General features: G+C 42.8%; 1 protein-coding gene across 47 annotated transcripts in view; it reads left to right on the top strand.

Annotated features, from left to right (window-relative positions):
• The window catches only part of RBFOX1 (RNA binding fox-1 homolog 1), a 2264635-nt gene that overhangs the window by 2138042 nt on the left and 106599 nt on the right, over window positions 1–19994 (top strand). For all 47 annotated transcript variants that reach the window (XR_014840851.1, XR_014840853.1, XM_021088068.2 and 44 more), the window contains one exon: window positions 5853–5906. Coding sequence is in view for 45 of the 47 variants with exons in the window: in XM_021088068.2 (XP_020943727.1) it covers window positions 5853–5906 (54 nt within the window). In the remaining 2 variants the exon portion in view is untranslated. The remainder of the gene's footprint in view (window positions 1–5852; window positions 5907–19994) is intronic.

Below are 19994 nucleotides of genomic sequence, written 5' to 3'. Positions count from 1 at the left end.
TTTTTATTTTCCCACTGTACAGCAAGGGGGTCAGGTTATCCTTACATGTATACATTACAATTATATTTTTCCCCCACCCTTTGTTCTGTTGCAACATGAGTATCTAGACATAGTTCTCAATGCTATTCAGCAGGATCTCCTTGTAAATCTATTCTCAGTTGTGTCTGATAAGCCCAAGCTCCCGATCCCTCCCACTCCCTCCCCCTCCCATCAGGCAGCCACAAGTCTGCACCCTGTTCCTTTTTTGACTGTAGATATAGTAAGCTGAATTTCCTGACAGGCATAAGAGTTTAGACACCAAATATTCAGATACCAACAGAGGCTGGGCAGGTAAAATAAATAAGCAAAGAGAGAGGATCTGAGAAGCTTGCAGCCTTTTTGGACTATCTTGCATTTTCATACTGGAGAAAGCAAAATACTTCTCTACTAGAAAAAGAAAAAAAAAAAAAGTGCAGAATAACGATAAAAGATGGCTGACATTTGGCCTCCAAGCCAGACATATATATAATAGGGGGGTTAAGAGGGGTGGTCTCTGGTCACCCCCAGTGAATTGGTCCATGGAAGATGCTTAATCTAAAGTGACCATTTCTGCTCCTGTTTGCAGAGAAGCAGAAGTCCTGTATTTTAGATGAAGTTTAAATGCTGACAATAAATATACATTGCAAAAAAAAAAAAAAAATTACTGAGCTAACCAGATGCAGTGTGCAACTGACTTTTCATTTGGGGCACTGCCTCCTGAACTATTTCAAATACCAGGTCCCTGGCATCCTTGTATATGTTTGTTTTGTTTTGTTTTGTTTGTCTTTTTGCTTTTTCTAGGGCCAAACCTGCGGCATGTGGAGGTTACCAGGCTAGGGGCCTAATCAGAGCTGTAGCCGCTGGCCTACACCACAGTCCACGTCAACGCCGGACCCTTAACCCACTGAGCGAGGCCAGGGGTCGAACCCGCAACCTCATGGTTCCTAGTCAGATTCATTAACCACTGCACCACTATGGGAACTCCTTTGTATATGTCTTTAAAAAGCCTCGGTAGGCAGTTTTGGAAACCCCTGTCAAGTCTTTAAGGGTGTTTTCTTGAATGGGTCTTCTCAGAGCCCACCCGGCAAAGCCCTAGAGAAGCCAGGTGCTGATTTTTTTTTATGTGCACCTTCAGACTTGTCTTTTAACACCTGATATAGCCATGGTTAACTCTGGGGATCTCAGCCAGGCTTTTCTACAAAAGGCCGGCAGATGACCTATGGGAAGCTCCATCTGAGGAGGGAAGCCCCAACTTAGATGCAGCCGCTTGGGGCTGAGGCACAGAGGGGTCTCTAAATACCTCCTGTGTCTGAGATAGAGTGAGAGCCCCCTCGTGTCTGGTCTCTGCTCCATTGCCTTGTCGTATGGGAGCCCTGGGAGGCTGGGAGCAGCGGGCTTTATCGGCTGTTCTCCCTTTGTTGTAAGCCTCATTGTTCGGTTTAATGTCCTTGATCAAAATCTCTGAGTTTGCAAGGCCTGGGGACGTACACAAACTGCCTGAGAAATTAAAACTAGGATCATTTTGTCCATCTTCCTGACAGTGCAGGCTCCTATCTCCAGCGGGGAGATCCCAAGGGTCCCTTCCAGGTACTAGGAGTCACAGGGACTAGGAGTCCATTTGCATGTGATTTGCATACATTTACATAAGTCTGCAAGAGCCCTGTTAAGTCTGAGCAAAGGTGATTTTCAAGGGCTGGAGTCTTACTGCCTTTTTACTGTCTTGAAGACAGTGGCCCCTAACAGGATCTTTTTTTTAATTAGATGTATATAGGGAAGCTGGTCATTGGAGGCTGGAAGGAGATTCTCACCCCAAAGAAATGAGTCCATTAGTAAAAAAAACTCTTTATACTTTCAGTTCCTTTAGAGCAAAAACTAAGTAAATATTTATGGAGCCCCGACTATTTGCCAAGCACAGTTTTAGTTGCTGGGAATTCACCTCGGACAGCAGTCAGTCTCGTTCACTTTCCCATCAACTTTAATGAAAGAGAATGGTTATAGAAGCAATTAAGGACAAGCAAAGAAAGAACAAAGATAAATCCAGGCGGTGTTAACAGTTTTGCAGAAAACAAAACCAGGAAATGAATCAGGGAGCAGCCCTGAGACCAGGAAGGGAAGAGGCATTAAGCATGCTGTCCTGGGCAGACTCTCAAGACCTAAATGATAATGAGGTCATCTCTGAGAACCCTTGGGGAGGGTTCTCCAAGCAGCAGGTACAGTCCAGAATGGTCTCGATTGATCTGGAATGATCTTGGATTGTTTTGAAAAGATGAAACAGGCCGGTGTCACCATGGCCTGACGCGAAGGGAAGAGTGGCACCAAGGAAATGGACAGGGATTAGATGGTGTGGGTTTTCAGGCCAAGGTAAAAATGTGTGTTCTAAGTTCAGAAGGAAGCCATTGACTTCTAAGTCGCAGGATGGCTTGTCTGATTTCCTTTTTAAAAATTGATTTGGCCCACCATATAAAGAGGAAGAGGAGACGCTGAGAGTTAGGACTTGATGGCCATGGTCTTGTCAGAAATGGAAGTGTCTGGGGCTGGGACAGTGACCTTGGTCAGGAAGGGAAGTGGAGAGTGGAAACGGCTTTTCCAAGTCGAACCAATGGGATTTACTAATGGATTGTACGTGGGTTACGAGAATCAAGACGTTATTGACCAAGAATTTCATTTTGAGGAAGCAGTGGATGGAGATGCCATTCGCCGAAGGGGGACGTCTTGGTGAGGAATGCATTTCAGGGGAGGAGGGAGGTGAGAAGTTGGTTTTTCATGCCTGTGATGGGGTTTAGAAAGGCTTTTGTTTTTCTTGCCATGGGAAGAGAGCAGCCTTATTTAGGAGAAAGGACCAGTGACGGGAAGAAAGGAAAACCTGCATTGATGTTCCCAGGGCCACCTGCACCATCTCATTTTGTTTTGCTGCTCACAGATGCCTGTCTGGCCTCTGGTCCAAGAGACCTTGTCAGTGGTCTCTCTCAATTCATACCTGTGAGAGTGAGATGCCACATATCTCCTGAGGAGGGAGGACACCATCTCGTTTCTATTTTTATATTGAAAGGAAGTTTTCCAGGGGGAGACCTAGCAGGCTGGTAGGAATTGGTCAATAAGAAGACCATCAGGCCAGCTTTGCCAAGAGCTGATAGACTGATCAGTCAAAGATAGATAATAGGAGTTTCTGTTGTGGTCAGTTAGGGTAAGAGAATGCTAACTAGGGAGTTCCCATTGTGGCTCAGCAGAAAAGAACCTGACTAGTATCCATAAGGATGCAGGTTCGATCCCTGGCCTCCCGCAGTGGGTTGGGGGTCCAGCGTTCCTGTGAGCTGTGGTATTAGGTCACAGATGTGCCTTGTATCTGGCATTGCTGTGGCTGTGGTATAAGCTGGCAGCTATAGCTCCGATTCCACCCCTAGTCTGAGAACTTCCATATGCCGCAGGTGTGGCCCTAAAGAGACAAATATATATAGCTAATATAGAAAGAGAAGATATGGATGGATGGATAAATATGTAGGAGTTTTCTTGGCCCAAGGAAATGAGGATGATAAAGGCAGATGAGAGAAACATGATTTCTAGGCAGCCTTAGAAACCTCTGAGAAATTGGTCTCTTTGAGAAAAATGAAAGACCATTGGCATAACTTACAATCTTTGAGATTTACATCAAAGTTAATAATAGGTGTACACTCAGTGAAGGGTATGTCCAGGCTTGTGTGCAAAATGAATTATTTAAGGAATAATAATGCAAAAAAATATTTGGTATCAAAAAGACCCTGGCGCACTACCAGTAAGAGCTAGAAGCCTGAGCAGGGTGTAAGATGGAGAACAGAGGGAAGGAAAACAGTAATCTAATCACCTAATTATTCACTTACTGTGACTCCATATAGATTTCTTTCATAAACTCTAATTTCTGTGAAGGACTAGCAAGAGAACCTCTACCTGTGTCCAGATAACCCTGAAGCTTTCTTTGCAACCAGTTTGCTCAATTTTCTTTTAGATTCCAAATGACTTGAAATGTAGACATAGCCTCAGAAATTGGGTATTTTCTTTTTTAGGAACCAGTGAATTTCAGTTGATTAAGTAGAAGTCATTTCCCACATTTATAAATAGTTGATATTCTGAAATGTCTGGGGTAATTTTTATTTTTACATCACTCTAGAATTTTCTATAAGATCTGTATAATGTAAGAGAGGAAGGTATGGAGTTTCAGAAACCCCCAGGACAATGCATCTCAGGATTTCATGTCTCTTTCTGTGGGTCCAAGATGGCGGTCAGGAGCTTCCCATTAATACACCTCTCAAGTCATCCAAGGATAACCCTTTGGAAAACCCTATTCTAAGATCATCTTGGGGACTGTAAACCAGGTAGTTTATTGAAGTTGGGACTGAGAGTCTTTAGAAACAAAACATTCCTGGGAAGTTCTGGGAAGGTCTTAGGTCCATCCAGGGGACAGTCTATCGCAGTATTGAGGCTTTGTCTTCCTTAGTGTATCAGTAGACTGTGGCCACCTCTCAGCCATTCTTACAGGTGCATCACTAGGACCAGATGATGGGGAGGGACGCCTCTCTCTGCTGGGAAGAGCTCAGAGACTTCTTGTTGTTGGAAATATCTTCTCTCACATCCCAACTCTCACCGTTGCCTTTTCTCAGGAGCCTTGAGTAAAGGGCCTCCATGATTAACCCCCAGCCCAGGGATACAAAGTTTTCCACCAAAGGCAGCACACCTGACCTTGTCTGTATTCCAGTCATTCTCAAATAGACGTTTTCATAAAGACTTACCAGCAGGAGCAGGAAATGATCACCAAACCCTAAAATGTAATCACTTCTGGAGGGTTTTCCCTGAAGACTGCCCAGTGGGTTTGCAAGGAAGAGAGCTCTCAATTTACAAATATTCTTGTGTGCTCCTTTCTTGAGTAAAAGTTTCTAAAGGGCTAGGATTAATTTTCCAGAAAATGTACCATGCGGAACATTTGGAAAATTATAGGATTCTGCTAATCCTGTATAGCGGTTGCTTGAAAGTTGCCTTAGCCATCGTGCGTTGATTAAGAATTTTTATGGCTCTTGTATTCTCTGAAATGTATTCCACACGATGTGTAGTGGATAATGCCATTCTCTTTGGGATTTAAAAAGCACTTTGGAATTCTGTAGAGTCTCTGGGTCATAGTTAGGAAGGACAAGTATTGAAAGACGTTTCTGCAAAGAATTCTGTTTATGTGAGCATCCAAAATTTGGCAAACTCAATACAAAGGGATGTGATGGATTATTTAGCAGTGATCCATGAAAGAAGACAAAAATGATAGTTACAGGGGCTGTAGAAAAAAATCGATATGGGATAAAATCAATTACCATATCATTTTTGAAAAGTTCACCTGTAGCTGGTCAGAAGTCCACGTGCTATTAACGTGTATTAATAGAAAATCAAAGAAAAGCATAGATCTGTTTTTTCCTATATATAGTATTCGAATGTTTTGTTGCCTAATATCCTCTAAATTTTAAAATTGAAAAAAAAAATGCACCAACCCAGGAGTTCCTATTGTGGCTCGGCAGTAGTGAACCCAACTAGTATCCATCAGGTCTTGGGTTCAATCCCTGGCCTTTCTCCATGGGTTAAGGATATGGCATTGCCATGAGCTATGGTGTAGGTGGCAGACCTGGCTTAGATCCTGCATTGTTGTGGCTGTGGTATAGGCTGGCAGCTGCAGCTCTGATTCGACCCCTAGCCTGGGAACTGCCATATGGTGTGGGTGCGGCTCTAAAAAGACTATAATATATATTTGACTTGGAGTTAATTTACAGTGATGTTAGGTTGTCAAAGCAAATGTGATGATAACACTTTTGTATATTTGTTTTAAGGCTGGAAATTGAATCCAGTTGTGGGTGCAGTCTACGGTCCCGAGTTCTATGCAGGTAAAGAGTTTCTCTTTGCATGATGTCTTCTTGGTCTTTTTCCAAATGTGCTTTGCCTGCCGGTAAAGAATGGGTTTCCTAAAATGATCTGAACCAAGTATCCTAGCAAGTTTCGAATGATTTTTTTTTGGTAGGCAAAACCAAAAGTCTTTAACACCTTTCAAAAAAAATAAAGGGGTGAGTTCCCTTTATGGCTCAGCGTGAAGGAACCCAACTAGTATCCATGAGGACATGGGTTCAATTCCTGGCCTCGCTCAGTGGAGTAAGGATCTGGCATTGCTGTGAGCTACAGTGTAGGTCACAAACGTGGCTTGGATCCTGTGTTGCTGTGGCTGTGGTGTAGGCTGGCAGCTGTAGCTCCAATTCGACCCCTAGCCTGAGAACCTCCATATGCCTCAGCTGTGGCCCTAAAAAGCAACAAACAAATAAATACAGGGGGAATCACACGAGTTACCTTGTGGTGGGGAGCATGGAGCCGTGGCTTCTTTTAACGTTTCCCATGGATTTTGCCTCCAAAAAAAGCATTGAGACTTTGTTCAAGAGTATGTTGAACAAATGGAGAGCTGATGCTGCCTGTTTGACCTCAAGGTGCCTGAGTGTGTTTCTTAGCCATGTGCAGTTGCATTTTTTTTCCCCTTGGCAAAGCAGAGAGTTGGCTTCATTCTCCCAATAGTGCAGCAGTGTGTTGGAATTGCAAAGAAGGATTATTTAGAAAACTTTAAGCTCAGTGGTCCTTCTTTCTTCATTAGCCATCTTCCCTTAATGATTCCCTTTCTCTCTGCTTTGCCTTTGAGGGTATATACCTTTCTTCTCATCCCTTCCCTCCACCCACTCACTGCTCCTCTAATCTACGGTCCCAGAAAACTTGGTCCTCAGATGTGGGGAAAGAATAACCCAGAAGCAACAGCGGCTGAGATTTCTTGCACAGTTTAGCCTGTTCCTTCTGCCTTTCATTTCCCTGCTTACGAACGAGGCTGCCTTGATCACTTGAGGAGATTTGCCACCTGGAGGTTGAAAAGAGGTCTTGCTTTGAGGTGGCTCTTGTTTTGTAAGAAGGAGAAACAAATGAGTCATTGATCTAGGTCCACTCCCTTAGTGATCCTTTGACGGTAAGTCCTTGCTTTGTCCCTTCTGAGATGCTCTACTTCTGTCATTTTCCTGAAACTAGGCATCGACCCTAGTGGATGACAAAGGAACAAAGGAAGCTTAGACAGCTCTTCTAGGACAATAACCAAATTGATTTAAAAGAAAAATGGTAAACCTGGCACAGCCCCATGTGGTAGCTGAGTTCTGGGTTCCAGGTGGGCAATATGTGTGGTTGTTCTTCACCTGTGAACTTGACCACAAGCTGGGGTTCTGTCCAGCGATTCCACAGTAGTGACATAGTTGTGTTGACACTTGTGGGGGAGTAGAGACCTAGCTATAAGGCTACCCATGACTATGTGGTGGGAATCACTTCCTGAGGGGACACATAGCAGAGTGAGGAATGTGGACATTGCTCTCAGACAGCCCGGGATAGAATCCTGGTTCCTCTACCTGACAGCTGTGTGACTCTAGGCAAGTTCCTTAACCTCTCTGTGCCTCAGCATCTTCATCGGTTACATGGGAGATGATAGCAATCACTCACAGGTATCTATCAGAAGTTCATGGGTTGATATATGATGAGTGTTTTGTACATAGCCAACGCTTTATAAATATTGACTAATAAGTAAGTTAAAGTCCCACCTCTCTGCCAAAGGGAGAAAGTTAACTGAGAACTGATTCTGCTGAATTCTGAGTGTACCACTAGACTAAGAGATTCCTTTCTTTTTTTAATGTATTATTGTTACTATTATTATTATTATTATTATTACTATTATTATTGGTCACACCCATGGCATGTGGAAGTTCCCAGGCCAGGGATCAAATCTGAGCTGCAGCTGTGACCTACACCGCAGCTATGGCAATGCTGGATCCTTAAACAGCTGTGCCACAGTGAGAACACCTTCGTTTTTAGTTTATATTGAAGAATAGTTGCTTTACAATGTGGTGTTAGTTTCAGGTGCACGGCAAAGTGATTCAGTTATACATATACACATATGCATCCTTTTTCAGATTCTTTTCCTGAATAAGTTATTACAGAATCTTAAGTAGAGTTCCAGTACTATACAGCAGGTCCTTGTTGGTTATGAGTTCTCATCTTACTTCATGAGAATTAAGGGCTCAGCATGTCCATTCGGGGGCCATGGATAGTAAAGGAATACATCTTTGTCCATGCCTGGGCTGTCCTGAGGAATCAGGAGCTTTTCTCCCTTTTGGACTGTATCTTTGTGTACGTAGATAGAGTTCATGATATTCAGAAATGTGGGGAAATGTTGCCGCAAGTCAACACTCCAGAAAAATTCCTTTGAAATACTTAAAGACCCGTAAAGTAGAATCCTGCTAGTGTGCCCCTAATGTTTCAGGCCCCTGTATCTGTGGGATGCCTCTCTGTAAAATAGAATGTATGCATTCCCATATCCAGGCAGAATTACTAATGTTATCCATTTAAATATCCATGACTAAGAATTTAGGGGGCATTTAAAATTTCCCCAGCTCTAGAAATAGTCTGGATTTATCTTGGAATTTTAAATGTGCCTCAAAGCTGAAATGAAGACCTTGTCATTGATTTGCTGTGGGTATTTCACAGGCCAGCCCTGTATCTGCCTGAGCGAGAGAACCAGCCTTCTCTTATGAGTCATTTCGCTGTATAAGATTGTGCGTTAATGACAAAGATCATAATATTCCCGTAGTAGAATGATTGATAGTTCTGAAGCTTATGCAGAATTAACAACCCGGCCTCCGATTGTCTCTCAGAATGGGGCATGAAAAGTTCACATATTTTGTAAATTAAAATCAATATTTTCAATTTCTCCTAAAGGTAATTTTCCTAATTTAGTGGACTTTTCCCTAACATTTATTTTCTCTTTAATTATAAAATGGCAGGTTATTGATTTTCGTCTATAACCTCTTGACGCCCTGAGTGCATTTTTATTGCTAACGCAGGGTGGGGGTGGGGAGAGCAGTTATGCCTCTTAATGAGGATCTTTAATTACTAGCCCAACAGTATTAATTTGCTTTGATAAATTATGACGGGCACTCTCCCTCGCACACGCCTTCCAGGGGGAGCATTATAAGGCTGTTATGAAAGGTCTTTCATACGGAGTGGTTTTCCTGAACTTTCATCAAGTCATACCTGGAAGAATTCTCTTAAATGCTGACCCAGGACCAGTCTCCAGAAACAGATAGTCCATGAGCATGTATAAATCTCCTCCAAAGATAAGTGAGTTTTTTCCTTAAAGACCTAAGGAGCAGCATTATGATTTTTCCTAAGCCTAATCATCTTCAGATGCCTTGAGGCTTCTTCTCAAGACAAATGATTGATAAGTCAATTTTAAAAAATGCCCAGGTGAGCTTCAAAGACCAGTGTCTCTGGGAATTCCATTTTAGAGTCTAAATAAAATCGAAGGTATCACGTAGAGGTAGAATATCTGCAAATATCTGTTCCCAGTAGCATTTCTCAAATTATTTAGTATAATTAGAAATAGTATTTCTGGAATTCCCACTGTGGCACAGCAGAATTGGTGGTGTCTCTGGAGTGTGGGGACTCAGGTTTGATCCCCAGCTCAGTACAGTGGGTTAGGGATCCAGTATTGACATAGCTGCAGCATAGGTCGCAATTGCAGCTCGGAGCTGAACTGTGGCCCAAGAACTCTATATGGCATAGGGTGGCAAAAAGAAAAAAGAGAAAGAAAGAGAAAGAAGGAAAGGAAGGAAGGAAGGAAGGAAGGAAGGAAGGAAAGAGAGAGAAAGGAAGAAAGGAAGGAGAGAGAAAGGAAGGAAGGAAGGAAGGAAGGAAAGAGAGAGGGAAAGAGAGAGAGAGAAAGAAAGGGAAGAAGAAAGAAAGAAAAAAAAGGGAGAGAGAAAGAGAAAAATAGTATTTTTAAGAAACCTGACAAGGAGCCTCAACAGGGATTCTTAGATTCCCTGCCACTGTGAGAAGTTCCCTTTGCCATCTAATAAAAAGATTAAAGAAAAAAAGTGATGGCCTTTAGGGATAATCGTGATATCTAGCCAACAAAACCTTTGATTGAGAGCCCCTTTAATCTTCATATGTAAGTAAAAGAAAATAAAAATAAATAACAGAAGGCTATACACCGTTGTCGACACGGCGCTGACAAATGGCAAATCCATCGGTTTCTCAATTGCCAGTAAGATGGCTGCAAAGCTCACCCACACTGTATATCATATCTGCCAACTCATTTCTGTGATTAAATATTCCATCAGTGGGGCTATAAGGCAGCAAAGCTTAACAAGATTCATAAGATGCACCACTTGAATACACATAATTCACTTCTGTGGATGAGGAGCACCCCGCCTGCAAAGGAAAATTGGAATTGAGTTCAATTACTCCACGAGTCGTGATCAATAGGGAAGAGACAGCTCTTCTAATGCAGTGCAGATCTAAGATACAATTAGGTCCTGAGGACTAGAAACAAAGTCAAAAGTATAGAGATACAGAGTACATCAACTCAGAAACCTTGAAGATGACAATGAACAGGAGTGCCTTGGTAGCACTATTATTATTAATGGGGTTTGCGGGGAGGTGCCCCAGTAGAACTCCTCCTCCTGAAAATAAACAGGTCTGTTTGGGGATAAGTGAGGCAAAAGGTCAGATCCAAAAAGAAAGGCATGCCTGGCTGCCAAGTCCTATTTGAAATGATCTATCTACAAAACAGAAACAGATCATGGACATGGAGGATAGACTTGTGTTTGTCGGGGAGAAGGGGTAGACAGGGCGACTGGTGGGGAGTTTGGGGTTGGTGGATGCAGAGTTCAACCTGGAACAGGTGGGCAATGGGGTCCTGCTATACCACACAGGGAACTGTATCTAGTCTCTTGGGTAAGAACCTGATGGAAAAAAAAAAAAAAAAAAAACAATGGGTGTGTAGGGACGGCTGGGTCACTTTGCTCCACAGCAGAGACTGAAGGGACACTGTACATCAACTCTACTGCAAGAAAAAATTTTAAGAAAGAAAAAAGAAAAGTGGCCAGGTCTTGAAACTAAGCTATCCTGGGATTATAGGGAGGATCACATAAGATAATGAGGGTAAAGGAACTTCAGGGACGGTAAAGTAGGATAGAAATAGACGAGATTAGTGTGATCGCTGGAGTCACCTGGAGTGATTGTGCCCTCGCTGGCACAAGCCTGCCATGGACCACATGATTTAATGCCAGCTTAGGTGATGGGAAAGTGGATAGGGATCGCAATACAAAGGTGGAAAAGGAAAGTCAAGAAGATGGATGTAGCATTCTGTGATTGTGTATCTCAGAGGGCAGCTGGGTTTGACCTTGGATTACCTGGACCAAGGGATTGGTTTTCTCTGGGCTTCTGGCCACTGCAAACCAGGATTCATCCAAGAATTGGGTCAGAAGAAGGTAGACGAAGGTCTCCCTTCCTGTCGCTGCTCCTGCTTCACTTCCTTGAGTCCATGACAGCGAAGAGAATGACCTTTAGCCAGAGTTTTGGATGGACTTCTTTCCAATTCCCTTCCTGCAGTTTGGATTCAATAGTGAGATGGGTCCAAAACCTGGGATAACCTGACATAAGTGGTGTTTCTTTTATTGGTCCCAGTCCTAGACTTTGGATGGGGCTGGAGTGACCTGCCAAGATACCGGGTGCAAAGCATACCCCATTTTGGATGACTACCTTAGCATCCTCAACGAGTGTAATGTGCATTTGACAGGTCCCTGCCACCACCCTGAGCCCCTCCAAGCAATAAATATTCAGGTGGTCCTTGTGCCTCTAAGGTTGCCCACATCAACCCAGAGGACCAGCCTCGGCGGCACTCAGAGCCATGGCAGCAAGGAGCTGCTCCTTGTGAATGATGACCTTTGGCTCGGTGATGGTTTGTATAATTTACACATCTGCCAGATTCCAGTGCAGTGCACTTCAGTGAACTGGAACAGAAGAGTCCAGATTTTAGTCCCCAAGCAAAGGATTTTCTGCCTGGAAATGTTCCACTTCGAAGGGTTTATCTCGTACATCTGTTTACCTTTGCCTCCCCTCTTGGTTGTAATTCACTTTGCTTCTCTCCTCTCCTCCCCCCATCTGTCTTATCAGATTTCATTCCATCCCTTCCCACATTTGGCCTTAATTTTTATCTATGTCCTTCTCTGTCCCACAAAGGGAATGCAGCTCAGCTTTGATGGAGCCTATGGGGGTTTTTGATCTTCTGACAGGACCAGAACTTGCTTATGTGCTGAAAACTTCAATTTCTAAATAAATGAGTCCCCATTCTATTGCATGGAAAGGCTAACAAGGCCAGCTGCCCCCAAATCAGGGAGTGACAGGAAGGTCTTTGCAGGGGGAGTCCACCTCTCCTAAGTCATGGGAAGAAAATGAGGTTCCAGTCTCTGGCCCTGGAGAAATTTCACAGGGAAAGTTCAAGGCTTCCTTCATCATTTACCGGGCAACTCAAAACAGCAGCAACATAAAACAACTCTGGGTGCTTACTCTGTGCCAGGCGCTGTGTCAGCTCAGCACCTCCGCCAATCCTCATAAAAATGTTAGAGCATTATCTTCATTATGGAAATTCTGAAATTGAGGCTTCGTGGAGAGTTTATCTCATTTCCCAGATCACAGAAACAGTATGTGGAAAATCTGTGTAGCATATAAAGGTTTTTTCTAACCTCAAAGCCCACGTTTTTCATCACCATGCGATGCAGCTTTCTCTGTAGTAGACAAGGATACACCCTCGATGTTGTCTACTCAGTAGGTCATAGAATATGATGACAATTAGTAAGAATATCTTTGCATTTCGTATTATCTGCTGCATGTGCCACCTTCATGATGGGATCTTTACATGTGTACAGAGGTTGCAACTTTGTAGGATAAGTGTCATTTTCCTCCTTTTGCTGGTAAAGTAGAAATCCAGTGAAGTTGAGTTGCCCAAAGTTGCTGATGCCAGAGACTGGAATCCATACCCATATCTTTGTATATCTTATTCCAAAGCCGATTCCTTTTCCCTGCAAGTTACCTCCCTTACATGCTTTCGTTAATCCAGTATCTTGGATTGATGATTCTTAACCAGGAGTGATTTTGCCTTGCAGGGGAATTGGGCCATTTCTGGAGACATTTTTCACTGTCTCATCGGGAGGAGGGGTGTTCACTACTGGCATCTAGTGGGTGGGATTTTTGGATGCTGCATAATATCCCGCAATGCTCAGGAGAGTCCCCGCCACCAAGAATGATCTAGACTAAAATATTGATGGTGCTGAGGTTGAGATGCCCTGTCCTTTAGAAGCTCATGAGTCACACGGTCACAGATGCACCAGATATCTTAATAATTCTTCTCGTGCCCTACAAATGGCTAAAGATGTCCAAGCAGCCATAGTTATTAATGGCAATCAAAGAATTCAAGAGACACATTTGCCTGAATATTTCCTCTTCTGGGCCTTTCTTTGTGGTCTTTTTGACTCCAGAAAGGAAAGGTGTAAAGTTTGATTTTTTATGCTGCAGGGCCAGCTTTGTGATTGGCTAGACGTACTCAAAGGACTCAGAAAGGCTATGAGGTGCACCATTCCAATTTATTGCTGCAAAAGGATGCAGAATGAAAACTGGCAAAGGGAAGACACATATGGGATGAAGCCCAGAGGAAACCAGGCCGGAGTGTGGTGTGCCCTCTCCCTGAAGTCGCAGGAAGTGCTCAGTCTCCCCAGCAAAGAGGCATGACAGCACATCAAAGTGTTCCTAGTCAGGGAAGCTCACCTGAGCCTTGGTGTCAAGGGTTTTTATTACTCAAACCTTAGTTAGCCGAGAGAGCAAACATAAACACTCACCGCATAGCCCATGGCTTCCATAAACCAGCTGACCAAACTGGTACTAACAGTCTCATCAGGTAGACTTTTCCAAGAGCTCAGAATCCATCTCCCAGGAGCTGACCAAGGGCCCGTGCTGAAAACAAGCCTTTGGGGGGAATGTGCAGGGTTTGAGCAGCCCAGAACTGCTGAGTTAATCCTTTCCTGCCCAACAGGAAGGAAGGAAGGAAGGGAGGGAGGGAGGGAAGGAGGGAGGGAGGAGGGAGAGAGAGAGAGAGAGAGAAAGAAAGAAGGAAGGAAGGAAGGAAGGACGGACAGACAGATGATGGAAGGGAAGGAGGGGATGGAGGGAGGAAAAAAGAAAAGAAAAGAGCAAGTGGGGTGGATTGGGAGCTTGGGGTTAATGGATGAAAACTATTGCCTTTGGAACAGATAAGCATTGAGATCCTGCTGTGTAGCACTGGGAACTATGTCTAGTCACTTATGGAGCCTGATAATGGGAGAAAATAGAATGTGTACATATATGTGTAACTGGGTGACTATGCTGTACAGAAGAAAAAAAAATTTTTGTTGGGGAAATAATTAAAAAAATGAAATAAAGAAAATGGCAGTGTTCCCTGGGCCCAGTGGGTTAAAAATCAGGTCTTGTCACTGCTGTGGCGCAGCTTCGATCCCTGGCCCAGGAACTTCTGCATGCCATGGGTATATAAATGAACAAATAAATAACTAAAAGAGAGTGGAGAGGGCAAGATCAGAACATATCACAGTGGTGGTGGCCGTGCGGAGGATGAGGACGGTGATAGAAGGCAAGACGTGCTACTGCGTTTGCTGATTCTGGGAGAAAAGGTGACCCTGAATTTCGTTATGAAGGAGGAAAGAAAGTACGGCTTTGTCACTTGGAGCAGGAGTCTGCGAGCTTTTTCAGTAAAGGATCAGTTAGTCAATAGTTTCAGCTTAATGAGCCATTTAGTCTCTGCCACAACCAGTCAGCTCTGCCCTCGTAGTGCAAAAGTAGCCATGGAGAATACCTAAAGGAATGGACATGGCTGGGTGTCAATAAAACTTTATTTAAAAACATAGATGTTTAAATCTCATGTAATTTTCATGTGACATGAAATAGTCTTCCACATTTCCCTGCTCCCCAACTATGGAAAAAAGGTGAAACCTTTGGCCCTGCTTTGCTGACCCTGGCTAGAGATTGCTGCTTTAATAATTACAAAGCTTATGCCCTCAGGAGAGGTTTTGTTTTTTTGGTTTTAGGGTTGTTTTGTTTTGTTTTGCTTTGAGCATCGCCCTTTGATAGCCATTGACATAATCGACATGCTACTTTATGAACGCATCAAGTTAGCTGGCTGTTACTCAGTTGCACGATGTCCAGTAAGAAAGGGCCATAGGGAGAGGCTGTGTATAAATTCACATGTATCACTGGCTTCCATTAATTCATCCTTTAGCTCACTTACAGCATGGAGGGCCTGGGAGCGCCAGTGCCTGTGTGGTAGGTGCTGGCGTGCTGAGGTAGCAGCCATTCCCTCCAGAATTTGGCAGGGCAGTGAAGGATGCAGACAGATAAACTCAGGATATAATAAACGGTAATACCTCCTGGAGCACTGGAAAATAACTCTCTCTGCATTAAAAGTGATCTCATAAATTAGGCCTAAGTAAGGATAAGTCAGTGTTTGCCAGGAAAGAAGGCAGAGAGATTCTTGCAGGGGTGACCAAGGTGGTGTTTGGTCGAGTCCAAAGGAGTTTCTCAATCTTTATCTTCAAAATCCATTGAGGTAATAAATACATACATACATACATACATAAATATAAGGATGTTCACCTGAGACAGGAATTTCTGAGGCAAAATCAGGTTTCTCCAAAGACTGGGAAATATTCATCTGTTGAGATCAGAGAGAACCTTGTAGTGAAAAGTTGCAAAAAGCCTGATAATACCATAAAAAGGAATCTAGATTCTGGAATTTATCTGTCATGTGGTTGCCAACCATTGAAAGCTCTGATGAAAAAATAGTAAGAGTTCCCACTGTGGCTCAGCAGGTTAAGAACCTAACGCAGTGTCCACAAAGATGCGGGTTTGATCCCTGGCCTTGCTAGTGGGTTAGGGATCCAGCGTTGCCCATACCTGTGGCATAGGTGACAGACGTGGCTCAGGTCTGGTGTGACTATGGCGTAGGCCAGCAGCTGCAGCTCTGATTCAACGTCCATAGGCCCAGGTAAGTCCCTAAAAGTAAAATATAATAATAATTTTTCAAAAAGACATACAAGAACACGTAGGGATAAGTTAGCACCCAAATCGACACTCCAAACAAATAGGATCCTTATCGTGAGGAATGCATGTGGGTTAAGCTCTAAAAGACTGAGAGGTGTAAACCCACATCCGCAACTGGTTACCATCCCAGAGACTGGGTTCTTGCCAGACTCCAGGGTTACCCAATGGTGCCTGGCCAACCAGAGCTATTATAAAAACATGTCTTCTGGCTTTGTCCACATCTTTTCGTAGGAAAGCAAATTACCAGACATTTTAAAGATGAACAAGATTCATTTTTTTTCTTGATGTTTTAACTGGAGAATTGCCCTTCTATCATAGACCATTTCATTGTGAAGATGTTGTGCTTCCCACTTTCAGTGTTCTTTTCAAAATTTATGGTACACGGTTATTTGCCCAACCCATTATGTTGTTGTGTAAATAGAGACAAATTGGCCAAATATTGTTTAATACAGTCTATGTTAATTATATGCAGAAACTCATTCTCCAAGAATAAAACGAAACTGTCTCCTTCACTTTTAAAAATGTAGAGTTGGAGAACCAACATACAAATGGCAAAACCCTACTTAGACTAACTACACTGATGACAGTTAATGCATTTCCAGAACTTCTATGGGACTGTTACAACCCATTACAGTCAAAATATTGGTTTATGAAAAATTAATAAAGCCGGTGGAAAATGGAATCCAGCATCTACATTAGCTATTTACACCAAAAGAATCAGCCAGAATTAATTATGCCGCGTGCTACATGCTAATGAGTTTTTCATTAAACTGGATACCATTATGGAAACTCAACAAGGATTAGTCAAAGAATAATGCCAACGGCTGTTATTTTTTTGAGAGATTAAATTAGTTAATGGGTTATACATTGAAATCTGATACAAAGGTTAATCGAAGTGCACTCATCGTTGTATTAAACCCAGTGTCATTTTTGAAAACACAAACACCCCCAAATCATTGGTAATCCCTCTGGAAAAAAATATGAATCTATTTGTATGTCTCTAGTATGTGTGTGATATATGTGTGGTATTATAAAGACTGAAACCCTCTGTATTCGTTCTCTGTCATATTTGAAAACAATTTTCACAAGGTGAAAGAGGCTCATGGTTTCAGCCCCTAGGTGTGGTGTGTGTGTGTGTGTGTGAGTGTGTGTTTATAGTGTAGGAGGCCCATTTAAACAAATGTATCCGATTACTCTTTGAGCAATTCAAAGTTGAAGTAAATGTAGCATTTTCTGCTCTCACCAAAAGAGTGAGGTCAGGATTTTAAATCTGGGGTAAGAAGGAAACAAGGTGAATCTCTACAGCCATCCCACAAATACGCTCTATTTCCTCCTAAAAGTCAGTTCCGTAGCAGTAAGTGAACTACAAGAGAGGGCCACTAGGGAGGGCTTTCTAGAAGGCTTTTTGGACTCTCATAGCGTCGTAGAGGCTCTTGCACCTGGAAGGTGAGAGACAGAGAGGGAGGAAGACCGTCTGGCTTCTTGGTGGAGTCTTGTAAACGCCACTGGCTTCAGCCAAAGCACAATTTCTAATTCGTTGTTTTTTTCTCCTGAGCAGAGATCGCACCCTGAAATATCTTTAGAAGCAGACTGTCATATACGTGAGTGAAGTGTGCAAACTGGAGGCGACATGTCTCCATTATAGCAGGAATGTTTTCTCCCCATCACTCTGGCTAGTCCTGCCAGACAAGGATACCAGCCTGAACCCATGTGGCCCCATCTCCTGTTTCTTCAAGAGAAGCCAGACATCTGCCTTGTAACTTTAAACCTCCCAAATGTAAATGTTCCCAATCTTAAGATGCTTTCTATTAATTCTATGCATTATGTTTGTGGCCAATCAAAGCGCTACAGTAGTTATCAATTTGCTACTCCATTTTTACAAAAAATAAAAGTAAAAAAAGAAGAGTACCTGTTGTAGCTCCTCAGGTTAAGAACCTGGCTAGTATCCATGAGGACGCAGGTTTGATCCCTGGCCTCAGTCAGTGGGTTAAGGATCTGGCATTGCCACAGGCTGTGGCGTAGGCTGGCAGGTCCAGATCCAGTTCAGCCCCTAGCCTGGGAACGTCCATATACCACAGTTGCGGGCTTAAAAAGAAAAAAACCAAGAGAACAAAGTCCCCAAAGGGCCATAGTTTGAGATTCAAAATAATAATAATTACAATTTCTGTTATTATTATTACTTATTATCTACTTTTATTATTAATTACTTATTATCTACTTTTTGCCAGACCCTTTCATGTAAGAGTTCTAATCCTTAAAACACTACTTGATGACGTAGGTTGTCCTGTCCCTACTTTGCAGATGTGAAAACGGAATCTCCAGGATGTTCAAAGCAAGGTCAAAGAAACTTCTAGTCAGTGAGGCTAGACTACTTCTAAAAGGTTGTACAGCCCATGTTTTTCCAGCTGCATTGTAAGAGCTTAAGGGTTCATTATTTCTCCTCTCTGTGTTTTCTTCCTCTGTGTCTTATTTCTACTTTGCAAGTGCGATTTTCTTATCTGCAGAGGATGCATCCTGCCCAGAGGCTTCCTTGGTTGGACTTAAAACTCTATTACAGATTCTTTAAGATGATCAGGAGCGTCTCGCTAACGTGCTTAGCCTGGAAGAATCAGGTATTTTTAGCTAGAAGATGACTGCAGAATCTTTCGACATGGTTTTGCTGAAATGGGGTTGGTGAATATTTATCATTTCAAAGTTGGAGAGGCTGTTTAATCAACGCAGGACCGCGTATCACCATTGAGAAGCTCAGAAGAGAGTCTGAGCGTTGGAGTCATGCAAACTGGCTCAGATTTCAATTGCATCTCTTTTTTTCCCTTCTCATCTTTAGTTCCCTTGTAGATTTAATAAGAAAAAGTCATAGTGCTTGCAGAATAGACGTGGTGTGGGACCAGAAACTCAGGGGCATCTTTTTTTTTTTTGCCATTTCTTGCGCTGCTCCCACGGCACATGGAAGTTCCCGGGCTAGGGGTCAAATCGGAGCTGTAGCCACTGGCCTACGCCAGAGCCACAGCAACGCGGGATCTGAGCCACGTCTGCAACCTACACCACAGCTCATGGCAACACCGGATCCTTAATGCACTGAGCAAGGCCAGGGATCAAACCTGCAACTTCATGGTTCCTAGTCAGATTCGTTAACCACTGAGCCACAATGGGAACTCCAAGGGGCATCTTAATGGTCAGTCTGATTAATGTCAGCAGTACTTGAGATTGTTGATTTAGTCCCTACATAAACATTTTCCTGTTGTTAGCAGCCCAAGAATCTCCTGGGAGCTCATTAAAACACAGAAAACTCTCAGGCCACACCCCATACCTACTAGATAAGAATCTGCATTTTAAACTGGTCTCCCCTCCCCCTGCGCCCCCACATCGATTCAGTGCATATTAGCATTTGAGAAGCAAAGCTCTAGAACGGTCCTTATCTATATATTGACACTCAAACTGAGAAGGGCAAATGCCTTAGGAAGTAAAAAGTTATTTTCATTGGTTTTGTTGTAGTTGAATTGCTATTCTTCCACAAATACCTTATGGGACCATATTTCTCCTTATGCCATGGTCTTGATCATCAAGTAATGTAAAATAAACTTTGGGCAAGTATTAAAAAACATGACTTTAGATGTTCATTTTTAGCAAAACTGAAATAAAATTAAATTTTTTGTGAGTACTGATAAAATGATACCTTCTGAAATTTTTAGTAATAGCTTCCTGGGGAGGGGATAATGTTGTCCTGAGAGACAATTATTAGTAGTATTGTTCCAAATAGGAAGTAAACATTGGAACAGGACCCCCCAACGTTATTCTGTAAAGGTCCAGACAGCAAATATTTTTGTCTTTACAGGCCATACATTCTCTGTTGCAGGTACTTAGCTCTGTCCTTGTCAAAGCAGCCTTAAAGAATATGCAAGTGAATGAGTGTGGCTGTGTTTCTATAAAACTTTATTGAGAGATACTGAAATTGGAATTTTATATAATTTTCACTT

This window comes from Sus scrofa, chromosome 3 (assembly GCF_054392235.1).
Source record: "Sus scrofa isolate SSC_HxYL_T2T_F1_AM1 chromosome 3, Sscrofa_HxYL_maternal_Yorkshire_Landrace_v2.0, whole genome shotgun sequence".
Taxonomy (NCBI): domain Eukaryota; kingdom Metazoa; phylum Chordata; class Mammalia; order Artiodactyla; family Suidae; genus Sus; species Sus scrofa.
Note: the sequence above shows the minus strand (reverse complement) of the source record. Positions and strands in the feature narration are given on the sequence as shown.